At 56.3% G+C, this 14,697-nt stretch overlaps 1 protein-coding gene across 5 annotated transcripts; it reads right to left on the bottom strand.

The window, feature by feature from the left end:
- Positions 1-166: 166 nt before the first annotated feature.
- On the bottom strand, positions 167-14,000 carry DENND6B (DENN domain containing 6B). Of its 5 annotated transcripts, XM_075553441.1 has the most exons (20): positions 13,715-14,000; positions 6,422-6,460; positions 6,307-6,349; positions 5,937-6,049; positions 5,448-5,528; positions 4,942-5,047; positions 4,789-4,868; positions 4,640-4,702; positions 4,399-4,454; positions 4,117-4,239; positions 3,808-3,903; positions 3,615-3,709; positions 3,475-3,540; positions 3,261-3,325; positions 2,960-3,049; positions 2,745-2,798; positions 2,449-2,558; positions 2,264-2,366; positions 2,097-2,171; positions 167-2,019 (listed from the first exon to the last, which is right to left on the bottom strand). In XM_075553441.1, the coding sequence occupies exons 1-20, from the start codon at positions 13,913-13,915 to the stop codon at positions 1,897-1,899; spliced, it is 1,782 nt and encodes a 593-aa protein (XP_075409556.1). In that variant the 5' UTR covers positions 13,916-14,000; the 3' UTR covers positions 167-1,896. The 5 variants fall into 5 exon arrangements, 3 of the variants coding, with proteins under 3 accessions (XP_075409556.1, XP_075409557.1, XP_075409558.1); XM_075553442.1 differs by lacking the exon at positions 3,615-3,709 and having other exon boundaries at positions 3,845-3,903; XM_075553443.1 differs by lacking the exon at positions 167-2,019 and having other exon boundaries at positions 2,095-2,171; positions 2,272-2,366.
- Positions 14,001-14,697: the final 697 nt, after the last annotated feature.

The raw sequence follows: 14,697 nt of genomic DNA, 5'->3' as shown, positions 1-14,697 counted from the left end.
TGGTAGTGATATATCACACCTCCCACCCTACACCTCCAGTCCCTTTCTGGAGGCTCTCATTTGGCTCTGAACCACAATCCACCCCAATGCAGATACCCCCAAATTCGTGTCTGACATGGCTGCCAATGGTTTCTTTAAAAAGAACTCAAGGAGAGGATTGTGTCACAGAGAGTTTAATACTGAGGAGGCCACCCAGCTGGGGGCCCCCACCCCCACAGCATATGTTTAAAATAGAGCACAGGAAGCTGGCTGGAAGAAGTGTCCTTCCTGTTCCCAGTTGGACTGTGCCACCACCCCGATACCACACCAGTCCCTGCCTACAGGTCCTCTGGAGACTCTTCAGACCCTTCCCCTCAAGAAGCCCTGGGACCACTACCCCTGCCCACGGTGGGAACAATCAGTTTCTGTTCAGCCTGGGGCCCGGGAAAACCCTTGCGGAAAGGGTCTACCTCTTTGGGGGTCACCTGCCCCTGGCCCAGTGACTTAGGAGGGCTCAGGGGAGGGTTCTGAAGGACTGGGTGGAGGGACAAAAGGGTCTGGGGAACAGACCACTAGGTGGACTTGGAGGTTGAGGTGGATGCCCTGGACATGGTGCCCCCTACCCTACCCATCTGTCCTACCCCAGAACAACCCACAGTCCTTAGTGGCCCCTGCAGAACCCACGGGTGGGGCCCATCAGATACTCCTGGGTGGTGGTCCCCTCAGCCCTCCTGCCATACAGAGCATTCTAGACAGCTGAGGTGACCACACTGGAGGAGGGCAGCATTGCAGGGGACCCAACTCTCTTCCTCAGCAGCTCCACCCCTGGGGTGGCCAAGGACTGGCCCATCAGGGAGGCACGCCCCCCCCCCCCCACTGACCAGCTGGGCAGCCCTGAGTCAAGCACAGGCTGCTGCCCCACCGCATCTGTGCTGTCCTAGTGGGTCATGTGGGGGGCGGGGCTGGAGTGAGACAGCCTCACTAGACAGACAAGCTATTACCCCACTGCCTCAAAATACTTTCATTAAATAGCTTTAAAAACACAAAACCAACAAGCTTTCAGCCAGTTTGCTTCGCTGTTACTTTGATCACTTTCCAGGACCCCAAGCCCCACCCTTGCCGCCCCACCATAAGCACTCTTAATCCCTGGAAGGAACCCAGGGGCCCCCACCTCCAGCCTCTCAAGCAGGCTTTATCAGGGTGTGGCGACGTGGACAGTGACTCTGCTGTCAGGGCTCTCCTGGGCCTTGATGCTCAGATGAGGAGTCAGAGGGTCCAGGTGGCATGGGGGCACGGACCTAGCGGCCACCACGTGCAGTGTGTGAGCCTCCGCAGCTCCCTATGCCAGGGGTCCCCTGGAGGCAAACCCAGGGGTCGGTGCTGTAGGTTAGAGACTATGAGGGACCTGTAGGGGTACCACGGGGGCAGAGGGAGGGCACAGCCCTGGGGGGGGTGGGTGCTGCAGGTGGTCTGGCCCAGGTTCTCTGAGGCAGAGGCAGGCCTCATGCCGCCTCCTGGCGGCCATCCCTACACAGTGCAGCCCTCTCGCAGAGAGGCGTCTCGGGAGAGCCTGGGAGGAGCTGGCAGCTATTCCACATCTGCCCCTCCCCAGCCCCAAGCATGGTGGAGTAGGCAGGTGGAGTGCAAGAGAGGGTCCTCTGGTGGTGGTGTTTGAGTGGAGGGGGTGCAGGATAGGGTCCAGATTAGTGAGCATTCACAGAGCCCTCTTTAGCCCAGATGCCTTCTGGTGGGGCCCAGAAGGAAGTGGGTTATGGTCAGCAGCTAGTCCGTGACCCCTTGTCCTCTGGGCCCCCACCCGGGACCAGACTGGGTTCCAAAGGAATGCTTCATTTACTGCTGGGGCAGTGAGGGCGCAGGGCTGCAGGGCCGGGGCTTGGATGTGGCTGCGGTGGCCCCTCAGGGTGGGCACAACAAGCCCTGCAGGTCTTTGGGCAGGGAACTGGTGATCGTCTGCATGTAGAGCTGCACTCGCCGCAGGGTCTCCTCCTTAACCGGAAGCTGGTGGACCTGGGCTCGGACCTGCAGGGCAGGCAGGAGGGCAGGTGGTGAGGGCACTGGGCGGACCCACTGGCCGTAGCTGAGGGTTGGGGTCTTACCAGCTTCTCGCGGAGCTTCAGGACCAGGTCCACAACCTCCACCTCTGAACGGCCCTTCCTCCAGGCTTGGATGTCCTGCAGGCAGAGCCAGGGGTGGCGTTGTCAAGGCCGTCTCCTGCCTGCCCCCAGCCGGTGCCCAGCCTGTGCCCAGCTGGCACCGCCCTCACCGCCTCACAGATCGCCTCCAGGTGCAGTGCCTCCAGCTTCCGGGCCATCTCCTTGTGCCGCTGCCGGTACCAGCCGTCAAAATGCGGGGACTTGAAAAACCTCCTGCGGTGGTGACAGGTGGACTGACCTCCCTGTGACAAGGGGGTGGGCACAAGCCCCCGCCCCGCCTCCAGCCGCCACCCACCTGTAGAGACCCAGCCAGTCTCCCTGGAGAAGGCAGGTGAGCTGGGGCCCCCCACGCTCCAGGCTGCGCAGAAAGTCGTCTTGGCGGAAGGGACGGATCTTGGGGGGCATCTGAGAAAGAGGTCTGGGTAAGCACTGGCTGCCTGGGGCTCCGGATCTGCCTCTCACCTCAGCTACCTGGCACATTCCCCCAGCCCCACCCCCACCCCCAATGCCTGGGCAGATATCTCCCATTCCTCATTTCTGCCCCCTCTGTGGCTATTGCCACGCTGCTCCCCTGCCAGGTCAGCCACCCACCTTCCAGGGAGTGATGCTCCTCTGCAGGGGCATGAGGCTGGTCATGTAGTGTTCCTGGGGGATGGGGATGGGGTGGGGGCACAGCTCCAGGCTGTCAGCCCCGCCCCTCCCAGTCACCCCACCCCACCAGCCTGCCCTCACCTCGCCCCTCCCACTCGCCCCGCCCACTCGTGGCTGCCCATATGTGGACCACCCTGGCCCTCTTGGAGCCTCACCAGCGGGAAGATGAAACTCTGGGTCAGCTCCAGCAGGTGCCGTCGCAGCAAGGCACTCTGCACGTCCAAAGGCCGCTGCTTCTGCATGCCCTGCAGGGGCCCTGCAGTACTGAGCCCTGCACCCTGGCTCACAGCCACCCCAGTTCACACACACACCCACCCACCTCAGCCCTGCACACCTCAGGTCACACCCAGGATCCCTGTGCAGCACGGGTTAACGCTTTGGGCCCCATGCACAGCACACTTGGTTGGGCCTGCCACCCCAGCTCACAGGTGACTTGTGCTGTTTGTCCCCACGTACCTTGAGCAGCCTCTTGAGCAGCACCTTGTCTCGGTGCAGGTGGGCCCTGTAGGCTGTGTAGAGACCTGTAAAGGGACCTGTCTGAGCTGTGCGTGCAACCTGCGCCCACACCCCGCCATGGGCTTAGCCTATAAACTTCACTCCACCCCAAGACAGCAAGAGGCTGTGGACTAGGCCTGAGGCCAGAGGGAGGGCCCTGGGGAGGTGCACGGACCTGGCTTGGTGTCCAGGGTCTTCAGGCGAGATGGCTTTTTCAGTTTGACTTGCTTGGGAAGGTCCCCTGCAAAAGCCACCAGAAGGGGGCTCAGTGCCAGGCCTAGGCAGTTCCCCCAACCCCAGGCCCAGCAGCTTCACCTGATGCTTTGGGTTCCCCGACTCGGAGGATGTGAGGCCAGTGCTGGAGTGTTTTGATAAAGAAAGGGTTTGTGACTCCCAGGACCACACTGGGTCTAGAGAGAGAAAGAAAGAGAGAGAGAGAGAGAGAGAGAGAAGGGGCAGCAGCAGAGACAGAGGCCCGCTGGTGCAGGAGAGGTGGCGGGGCACTTACGGGGCCTGCCTGCGTGTGGTGAACTCCTTGAACTCACTGTCATGGATGGTGAAGTAGGGGCGGTAATCACAGCAGAACTTGAGGGGCCTCAGGCAGCTGCAGCCGTGGGAGCAACAGGAAGGGGCGAGGTGGGGCACAAGCCAGCTCAGTCAGCCCCTCTAGGTCCTCCCCAAGGACACCCAGAGCCTGAGGACCCTGAATCCCTTGAGTCCTGCCCACCTGTGGTCCCAAAGAAGAGAAGAGGGCCCACTGCACCCCTAGGCCTGCACCCACTTCCGGATGACCTGGTACAGGAGGCGAGGCAGCTACCTGGTCAGGGCCAGCACCATCTCTGAGGACAAGGCTGGTGAGGGCGCCAGGATCACCAAGGGCTCCCCAAGTAGCATGAGCTCCCACAGGGTCTGCATGAGGGTCAGCAAGGGCTGCAGACACCTGGGGGAGCAGGGTGGTCAGCTGGGCTGCCTACACTGGCAGGGGTCACAGTGGGCATGTGCAGCAGGAGCAGGGTGGGCAGGGACACTGTGGGAGGGGGCTGAGGTTGGAGGTGGGGGGCAGTGGGGTGAGGTGGAGTTATATCCTGGGGAGGCTCACCTGAACAGGTCTAGCTCGTGAATGCTGGCAAGGATCACAGGGGCAGGCAGCAGGTTCTAGGGGGTAGCACTCAAATTCAGATGAGACAAACCCTCATATGGAAACCCTGCTCCTGCCTTTGCCACGTGCCAACCATGCATGCATCATCACCATGAGCCATGAGGCCCCACAGGGACAGAAGGCCCACTTGGAGCTCCGGTACAGCGGGCTATGGACTACAGCCCACCCCACTCTGCCCTACCTCGTGGCTGCATTGCCTCAGGGGGCTGGCCTCAGGCTGGTCCACTCGGATGGGGATGTGCACCTGTGGGAGGGGACAGTGCCAGCGGGTGGGCCTACACCATCAAGCAGCCACCTGCCTGTGTCCCCTCCCCTCGCCACCCACCTCACCTGGAGAACAACGCCCATGACAGGCAGGTTTAGCGTGCGCCCGGGCCAGGGGGCCGGCCACTGGTCGATTTCATTGCACACTGTGGACACAGGCAGCTGTCAGGGGGGCACAGGACCAACCAGGAGGCCAAAGGACCAGGAAGCCCCACTCACCGGCCTCCAGGCAGGGTGTCAGCTTGTCGAAGAACTCGGGGGCCACCAGCCTCAGCAGTGCCTGGAACAGTCTGACGAAGGGCAGGCGGGACACCAGCACCAGAGACTGCCCGGGCCAGAGAGGTCAGAGAGTTCTGGCCAGAGCTGGCCAGGAGCCATGAAGCCTCTCAGGGAGCCAGGGCCTATCCGGGGGTAGAGCAGGGGTCTGGGCAGCCTCAGAGACAGAGACCCATGGCCCCCAACAGGCCTGAAGAGACACAGCTCCCAATGAAGCTGCTGAGACAGTATCAGTGGCTGCCATCTACAAGAGTCTCCCGGGCAGGCAGGGGCCAAAATTCAGACTCAGGCTACCCTAACCTACAGGGGCCCTGAGTCCCCTCCAGTCAGCAGCCAAAGCAGGGGCGTGGTGGGTGGCCTTGGGTGCAGTGGGTGCCTTTCTGACCTGCTATGAGGTGGGGTAGCCCAAGGGTCCTCCTGTAGTCCTACCCCGAGGGGCTGGGGCTCACCTTCTGGAAATAGCCCCTCTGTACGGAGCTGTCTTTCACCTGGCGGAAGTACACGTAGCCGAAGTAGTGCGCCGACTCCCGCTGGAGGAACTAGGGTTACTGGGCGGCTGCTGCTGGCTCCAGCCCCCCAGGTCCCTTCTGCTCCAGGACTGCCTGCGCCCTGAGGTCCCCCTGTGGCCAGGGCACAGCCAAGGTGGAAGTCGCCTCTCCGACAGCAGCTGTGCAGCTGACCATGTCACATAGGGACGGGGCCCAGGCCCACCAGAAGCATGCAGTGGTGGCCAGGCTCACCACGTGTCCTCTGGCTAAAGATGCAGGTGCAAAGACCCCAAAGACCTCTGGGGTTCCCTCAAATGGAGGCCGAGCCCCAAGAACAGTGGGGCTTGCTGTGCCCCCTCGAAGGAGCCACCTGCAGTGGCCAGGCACCAGCAGACCACTAGCAGACTCCAGTGGGTGTGGCGAGCTGACCAGAGACGCCCAGGCACTCACCTGTAGCCACACAGGTGCCCTGCTGTTGTAGGGGCTGTTCTCCGAGTGCCACGGGCTCCGTGGGGCTCCCGACTGGCGGATGCGAAAACTGAACTGAGTGTCCCCAAGGCAGCCTGGAGGGAGCCACAGGGGCAGGAGTCAGGGCCAGATCTACAGGAGCCAGGCTGCGGGCCCAGGCATCCGGACCACACCCTCTGAAGGGCTTAAGATGGGCGTTGACCAGAGTCTGCAGGGGGCTGCAGAAGCGTCCCCCCCCTCCCTAGAGCCAGCCTGGAAGAAGTGCCCTCCCATGATCAGGGTGTCTAGCACTGCTGCCCTGGAGTGTGGTGCGGGGGAGAGAGGATCTCACTGCCTGGGAGGCAGGGCTTACCTGAGTGGGAGTCTGGGAAGGACAGGTAGCAGATGCTGCTTTTCTGGAACAGAGAGGAAAGGTCACGAGTGTCCAGCCGCTCCTGGCCGTGCCCCCCCTGGGGGCCAAGACTCACCTCCTTGTCTGTGAGCCGGAAGTCACTTGGGTACACCAGCTATAGGGGAGGACAGGGATGCAGAGGGGTGGGTGACTGCTGCTGCCTTGTCCAGCACATGTCTCCATGGCCCCGCCCCAGCTGGACAAGGCCTGGGTCTCCACTTCACTGGGCAGTGGGGGTGTCTCCTCCTTCTAGATGAAGACGACCCTCCCTCCAGTCTCAGTTCTACCCTGACCCCACCCCCAGCTCTGACTCCTCCCACCACCCAGAATCTGAGCCCCTCCCTTCAGCTGCCCACAGCCCCAGAGGAATGAGATATCCCTTGTGCTAAGTGGCCACAGGCCTCAACTGATCAGCCACCTGCCCTGTAACAGCCACCACTCAGAAGCCCATAGCCCTGGGCCAGGGCTAAGGAAGTCCTCAGGAAAACCGGACAGGGCCTGAGGGTCTATGTCTTAGCTGCCGTGACAGCATAGGGGCAGGCAGGGTGCTCTCTGGAGGTGCTGCCCCTAGACTTGTGGACATACACAGGGAGGAGGGTGGGGACATGAGGGAGGAGGGAGAGTAGGAGATTGACAGGGAAAGGAGGAAGGGAACCTTGGAAGTAGATGGAGAGGGAAAGGGAGGGAGGGGAAGGAGGGAAGGAAGGGGAGAATCTGAAAGGAGCCTAAGGGGAGGAGGGAGCCTGAGGGGTGAGTTGCCCTCCCTGGAGTCACAGTGAACCTTCTTAGAACAGAAGGAAACACCATGATCCTCAGCTATCTACACCATTCTCTGAGCCCCCTGCTGCAGCCCCTGTGGCAATCTATCTTTACAAGGGCCTGCCCCACTACTGTACCAGGAGCTGTGGTGGGTAGGGGTAGTTGTTAAGTTGGTTGGGCTGTGGTCTGAAAGCTCAGCAGTTTGAAACCACCAGCCAGTCAGTGGGAGAAAGACTGGGCTTTCTGCTCCCATAAAAAGTTATAGTCTCTATGATAAAATAATAATTATTTATAAATTATCAAGGGTTCAGGGGGAGGGGGAGTGGGGAGGGAGGGGAAAATGAGGAGCTGATATCAAGGGCTCAAGGAGAAAGCAGGTATTTTGAGAATAATGATGGCAACATACGTACAAATGTGCTGGACACAAATGATGTATGTACGGATTGTGAAGAGTTGTATGAGCCCCTAATAAAATAATTTTAAAAATAAAATATTCCATATGGTTAAAAAAAAGTTATAGTCTCAGAATTCATGGGGGCCGTTCTACCCTGTCCTGCAAGATCACTATGAGTTGGCATCAAGCCAATGCCTGTTACTTGGTTTTAGCAAGCATGATGTCTTTCTTGAGACTGGTCTCACCATTCTTACTCCTAAGGAGCCCCTGGTACTTCCAAGACAGGTTTGTGTCTTATATTTGGTAGTCAATGTTTCTTCACCAACATAATTCAAATACATTGACTCTTCTCCAATTTCATTCAGTGCCCAATGTTCATCTACATATGAGGAGACAAAATACTAGGGCTTGGGTCAGATGCACCTTGATTCTCAAAGTGCTATCTTAGTTCTTCAATGCTTTAAAGAGGTCTTATGCAGCAGATTTAGCCAATGTGATATGTTGTTTGATCTCGATTGCTGCTTCCATGAGCAATGACTATGAATCAATGAAGCAAGATGAAATCCTTGACAACTTCAATCCTTTCTCCCTTTATCATGATGTTACCTGCTGATCCAATTGTATTTTTTTCATTACATTGATCTTTAATCCATACGGAAGGCTGCAATTTTTGTTGTTCATCAGCAAGTGCTTCAAGTCCTCCTCACTTTCAGCCAACAAGATTGTGCATCTGCATACCTCAGCTTAATAAGCCTTCCTCTTATCCTGATCCCTTGTTCTTCATATTGTCCAGCTTCTCTGATTATTTTCTCAGCACAGAGACTAAGTATGCTGAAAGGATACAACCCTAATGCACATCTTTCCTGAGTTCAAACCATGCAGCATTTCCTTGTTCTGTTCACACAACTGCCTCTAGATCCATGTACAGGTTCCTCATGAGCACACGGACATGTTCTGGAACTCCCATTCTTCTCAAGGTTATACACAGTTTATTATGGTCCACATAGTCAGATACCTTTGCATAGTCAGTAAGACACAAGTAAACATCTTTCTGGTATTCCCTGCTTTCAACCAAGACCCATCTGACATCAGTCGTGATATCCCTTGTTACACGTCTTCTGAATCCAGCCTGAACCTCTGGCAGCTCCCTGTCAATGTGCTGCTGCAACCTTTGTTGGATGGTCTGCAGCAACATTTTACTTGCATTGCTATCACTGATAAGGTTTTATAATTTGCCCATTCTGTTGGGTCCCCTCTCTTTGGAATAGATACAGATCTAGATCTCTGCCAGTCAGCTGGCCAAGTAGCTGTCTTCCCTATCTCCTGTCAGATGCATGAGAGCCTCGAGTGCTTCACAGCTTGTTGAAACATTTCAGTTGGTACTGTCCATCCCTGGAATTGCGTTTTTGGCTAGTGCCTTCAGTGCAGTTTGGGCTTTCTCCTTCAGTACCATTGCCCAAATGCTCTCTCTTAAAATGGCTGGATATGAACTAGTAACTTTTGGTTCAGTGACTGCGTTCTCTCCACCTTCTTCTGATGCTTCCTGCATCATTACTATTTTGTCCATAGAATCTTTAAACACTGTGACTCAAGGCTTGGGTTTTTGGTCCTTTTGCTCTTTCAGTTTGAAATGTACTGAGCATGCTCTTCCTTTTGGCTTTCTAGCTCTTCCGGAGTCTTTGCACATTTCATTCTTTTGCTTTGTCTCTCAAGCTGCCCTTGGAAACTTTCTGTTCAGCTCTTCGCCTTCATCATCTCTCCCATTGGACTTAGTTACTCTACAATTAAGAGCAAGTTTCAGAGTCTCTTCTAACATATACTGATCTTTTCTTTCTTTCCTGTATTTTAAAAATAATTTTATTGGGGACTCGTACATTTTCCTGTATTTTTAAAGACCTATTGCTTTTTCATGAATGACATTTTTTATATCATCCCACAGCGCATCAGTTCTTCTATCATTAGGGTTCAGCGCATCAAATCTGTTCTTGAGATGTTCTGGAAATCCAGGTGATGTACTTCCTTTGGCTCTCCTGGAATTAATTTTCTTCAGCTTCAACCTGAACTTACTTATGAGCAATTGATGGTCTGTTCCAGTCAGACCATGGCTGGGTTTTAGCTGGGTTTAGCTGCTGTGAATGAGCTTCTCCACAGTCTCCTTCCACAAATGTGGTCAGTTTGGTTTCTGTGTATTCCATCAGAAGTCCACAGATATGATTGTCATTTGTGTCAAAAAATATGGTTGCAATGAAGCAATCCGTGCCCTTCTAAGAGGCCGTCATGAGATCTCCAGCTTAGTGTTCATCACCAAGGCCGTATTTTCCAACCACTGTTCCTTATTGTTTCCAATTTTGCACTACAGTACCCAGTATCGATGCAGCCTGATTGCATGTTTGGTCAATTTTAGACTGAAGACGTTGGTAAAATACTACAGTTTCTTCAATTGCCTTACTGATTGGTGCATAAATTTGAATAATAGTTGTATTGACTGTATTTCCTGGGTTTTGGATAGATATCATCCTATCACAGACAACAATGTATTTCAAGATCTTGAAATGTTCTTTTTGACAATGAATGCCACACCATTCCTCTTGAATTTGTCATTCCTGGAACGGTAGGAATGGCCAATGCCAGTTTATTTCAGCTCACTAATGCCTAAGTGATCTATCTCCAAGTGCTCCAACTCCTTCTTCACGACTCCAATTTTCAAATTCATGCTCTGTACGTTCCTACTTCCAATTGCTGACAGATGTTTGCAGCTGTCTCTCGTTTTGAGCTGTCCCGAGGCTTTACTCCTCCACGTCGTTATGGCTGACTCTGCTTGGAGAAGGCAGCTCTTCCTCAGTGCCTTCCAACCAGAGTGGCTCCTCTTCCGCCACTACCTCTGACAAAGTCCTGCTGCTACTCATGAGGTTTTCAGTTCTACTCTGCCTAAGGGTGACCTTGCTGGTATTTGAAAGCACCAGGACAGACAACAGAAAAGTGGGTAAAGGGAGACACTGGACAGTGTAAGGAATGACAAAATAATAATTTATAAATTATCAAGGGTTCATGAGGGAGGAGGGAGTGGGGAGGGGGAAGATGAGGAGCTGATACCAAGGGCTCCAGTAGAAAGCAAATGTTTTGAGAATGGTGATGGCAACAAATGTACAAATGTGCTTGACACAATGGATTGATGTATGGATTGTGATAAGAATTGTACGAGCCCCCAATAAAATGATTTTTTTTAAAAGAATGAAATTGCAGATTTTACAAACGTATTACATGTAATGGAGAGCACTTTGAAGGTGATATGGTTGTTTTGTAAAATAATGTAAATATATAGCTTTGAAAAAATATATAAAAAGAAAAGAAAGCACCAGACAGCTTCCTATATCACAGTAACACCCAAGTTACCACAGCAGGACAAGCTGACAGGCAAGTGGTGGGAGGGGACAAGGAAGGGCAGGAGTCTGAGGAAGAGGGAAGGAGCCTGAGGGGAGAGGGTGAGGCCCAAAGGTCCCTGTCACCCTTCAGACTTTGGGGTTATGATTCTGCCTGAATCTCCCAACAGATGAGGTGCTGTCATGGCAGGTCATGGATCTGCTGTGCGGTGGCCTGGCTTTATCCCTTCTGTGATCTGTGCTTCCTGAGGGCAGGCCCTCAACTTAGGCATTTGGCACAGAGCACAGCAGGTGGAAACTCCTTTCTGGGAGAAACAGGACCAGGTGATGCAGGTCAATGGAAGGCCAAAAGGACTTGCTAAAAAGAGGAGGGAGTCATGATAAGAGGCAGGTTGCAGGGGCCATGGGACCACCTGTGTCCACACCAAGAGGAGCCGAGTACCAGGACCAGGTGGGGGTGTGGGTGGGTGGGTGGCTGGAGCACTGGCTTCCTGACTGAACAGGGTCTGGAGCCCTCTGGGGCCAAGGCCAGAGGGTCGACTGCTGGCATGCCTGCGGGTGGGGTGGCATTGTCACTTAACAGAAACCTCCTTGGCCAGAGCTACCACCCTTCAAAGCATGGTCAGGTATGCAGGGCACCCCCAGAGCTCAGGGCCCCGCAAGTGCAGGATGACTGCCAGTTCTGACGAGCGTGCAACTTCTAGTGGTGAGAAGGGCCCTGCTGGTGACTGTCACTGTGGATGGATTGATGCTGATGCCAGCAGGCAGACCCAGCTGGCCAGACATCAGGCAGATATTCAGAGGGGTGGCTATGCTGGGCCGTGGGCTTAGTTAGCCCTGGGCGCTCCCTGGTTAACCAGGCTGGTGGTACAAACCCACTTCAAGGAGTCTGGGAAGAAGGGCAGCCTGGCCCCTACAACTTCTGAGAATCCAACCGCTGACCCTTCAGGAGCACAGTTTGACTGCCGGGAGTGGGGGGGGGGGTCTGCCCAGCCACCGGACCTGAGCAATGCCACTCTTCTCGCCAAACTGTTTCCCTTTGGAAAAGACAGGCGTTTTCACTAAAATGTGTTAAGTTCAAACAGGTGTTTATTCTTTTGTTTTGCTTTTGTTAAACATCTGTTTCATTTTTAGGATGGTCAGTGTGAGAAGACACAAGGGGCATGCTCCCTTTAGGTCTGTAAAAGGACCTGAGGCCCAGGTGCTGGCTAGTTGCTGCTCCAGAGCACACAGGTGCCGAGACAGACAAGACTCGGGCCAACGGTCACTCCCGGGCTGCCAGGGTCAGTGGAAGCAGCAGGAGGGCTACTTTAATAGCTGTTCACTAGCCCCAGCCGTCCACTCCGAGCCCTCCATCTGCCTGGCCCTGGTGTCCCAGGCCTGGCTGGGGCAGCTGCTCAGTGCTTGAATGAATGAATGAATAAATGAATGAAGGTGTGAGAGAGGGAATCAGCAAGTGGAAAGCTCCTGACTGATTCTCAAGGGCTGTTTCTGGAGAGGCCATTATCTGGAATAGCCCCTCCTCCCTTGCCCAGATAGAGCCAGACCCCATTCCTCTGGACACTGCTTCTGATGCCCACTCATCCACTGGGACATGTTGGTCTAGCGGCTCAAGTGGCTGGGAGGCTGGCCAGCACCCAGCTGGGTGGTGGTGGCGCTGAGCCAAGATTAAGGAAGCGTGAGACAACTCATGCCCTGGAGGGCACCAAGGTCAGGACAATTCCACTGCCAACACTTGCCTGTCTGAGGCTTCCCTGGGTCCCTGACACAACCCATGCTGTGTGCTGGGGAAAGACCCCAGGGGCAGGCCATGCACAGCCTGTGGTAGCAGGCCCCAGAGTCCACCAGGGAAAGGTGGCATTTCTCACAGCTCCCGGCGGTTTCCCAGGGAACAAGCTGGCAGCACAGTGCAGAGGGGAGGGAACTCTGCAAGCAGATTGTTTCACCCCTCGGAGGTCTAGGGGTGCATCTGGGTTAGGAGAGTGAGGCAGTCTCCACTGGGCACAGGGTCAAGTGCAGCAGTCCCTGCCTAGGCCTGCTACTGCTGCCTCAAAGTCCCCCAGAGCTAAATGGAACACAATGGGTCTGTGTGCTCCAGCCACAGGCACCAGGCAACTGTCCTGCGGATAACCCTCGAGCCTCACCTTGGACAACCCAGTAGTGGACCCTCAGTACCTCTTGGACTTCCACAAAGTTCTGTTTGACAACACAGCACAGAACACCGTCCTGAAGCAACCGAGGTGGAGGGTGGCACCCCTGAGGGGTCCATAGCGTTTTCATCTGCACCTGAAGGAAGCCCCCGACCATGTGTGCTGGGGGTGGGCTCAGCCATGCAGGCAGAGTAGGCTGGTAACCAGGCCACACGGGGCACACCCAGGGGGCGGGGGAAGCTCTGCAACAGGATGTACTAGACCAGAGCCAGGGCAGCTGAACACGGTAGGTGGAGGCCCAGTCGAGGGAGGGGCAGAGGCGGGGCTGTGGGGACATGACAGCAGCCAGGGAGGGGCTAGAGGCGAGGTGGCAGCAGAGATGTCCCTGGTGCAGGTGGAGCGGCCAGCCTTGCCCCTTGGGAGTAGGGTGGAGGGAAGGAGGGGACCAGGGCCTTGCTGAGAGTCTCCTGACTGGGGAGGACGGGTGGCGGTTCTTTTCAGGGACAGAAGCTCCTCCGGGCGCGGAGCCCCTCTTCTGACAACGTGACCACGGGAGCCCGGTCCTAGCACGGTGGCAGTGGCCCTGCGCCCAGGACCCGAGTCCTTCCAAGGGCAAGTGGCAGGCGCGGGCGGCCTTCCTGACCCGGGCCCGGCCCGCGCGCCCGCCCGCGCGCCCACCCGCTCACCTCCAACGCCTGGCCCAGCTCCAGGTCGAAGGTGACCACGCACACGCACTCTAGCCAGGCCGAGAAGCGCGCCCAGGGCGGAGCCGGCGTGCGCGCCGCGCGGCTGGAGGATGGAGGGGAGACCGCGGGGTCTGGCTCGGGGGTCGGCGGACCGAGGCTACAGCCAGCCAGACGAGGCTCGGCCCCGGCCGGCACGTCCATAGCGGCAGCGCGTTGCCGGGGGAACGTGCGCCGCGGAGGCGAAGGGAGGGCGCGCGGTCGAACGCCCGGCCTCCAAGCAGTGGAGCTTCGCCGCGGGCCAGAGCGGCCCTACAGCCGCCTCGCGCGCCACCTAACGGCTGGAGGAGCAACATACCGCACCGCGCGATGCCGCGCGTCCGATTCACCAGCGAGAAGAGTTCTCACGGACCAGAGCGTCCCGTAGGAGGGACTTCCGGGGGAGGGGTTGGACTCCCGAGCTGCGAGAGAGGGGTGGGCGGGCGTGGGCCGCGGGCACTGAGCAGTTCCTGTAGGTCTGGGGCCGCGGAGGGCACTCCTAGGTCAGGACCCAGACCTCTAGCTTGAGTCCACCTCCAGGCTGCCTTTTAACCAACTCTCATCACTGAATTTAATCCTTATTGAAGACTGCTGTATCAATACCCACCAGACGCTCATTCCGACCAATTTAGAAGATTCTTTAGCGGCGCCTGGTGGTGCGGCGGGTTAAGCATTGGATTGCTATCCACAAGGTGAGCCGTTCAAACCCCACTGCCATCGCGGAAACTCACGGGGCAGGCCTGTTGTCTTACAGACTCGGTGGCAGTGGGTTTGGATTAATTAATTGCGTTTTGCACTGTAGGCAGGCTTTCCCTCACTTATCTTTTGGGGACTTTCTTGGGTCTTGGAGGTGGGGAGCTGACATAGGGGTGTCAGGTCTTGTGTGCCTGTCTGACTACCTTACCCAAGTGGCATCATGTGACCATGCATGCACTCGGCTTCCAGAT

Source organism: Tenrec ecaudatus, chromosome 6, assembly GCF_050624435.1.
Source record: "Tenrec ecaudatus isolate mTenEca1 chromosome 6, mTenEca1.hap1, whole genome shotgun sequence".
NCBI lineage: Eukaryota > Metazoa > Chordata > Mammalia > Afrosoricida > Tenrecidae > Tenrec > Tenrec ecaudatus.
This window is presented reverse-complemented; position numbering and strand designations above follow the sequence as displayed.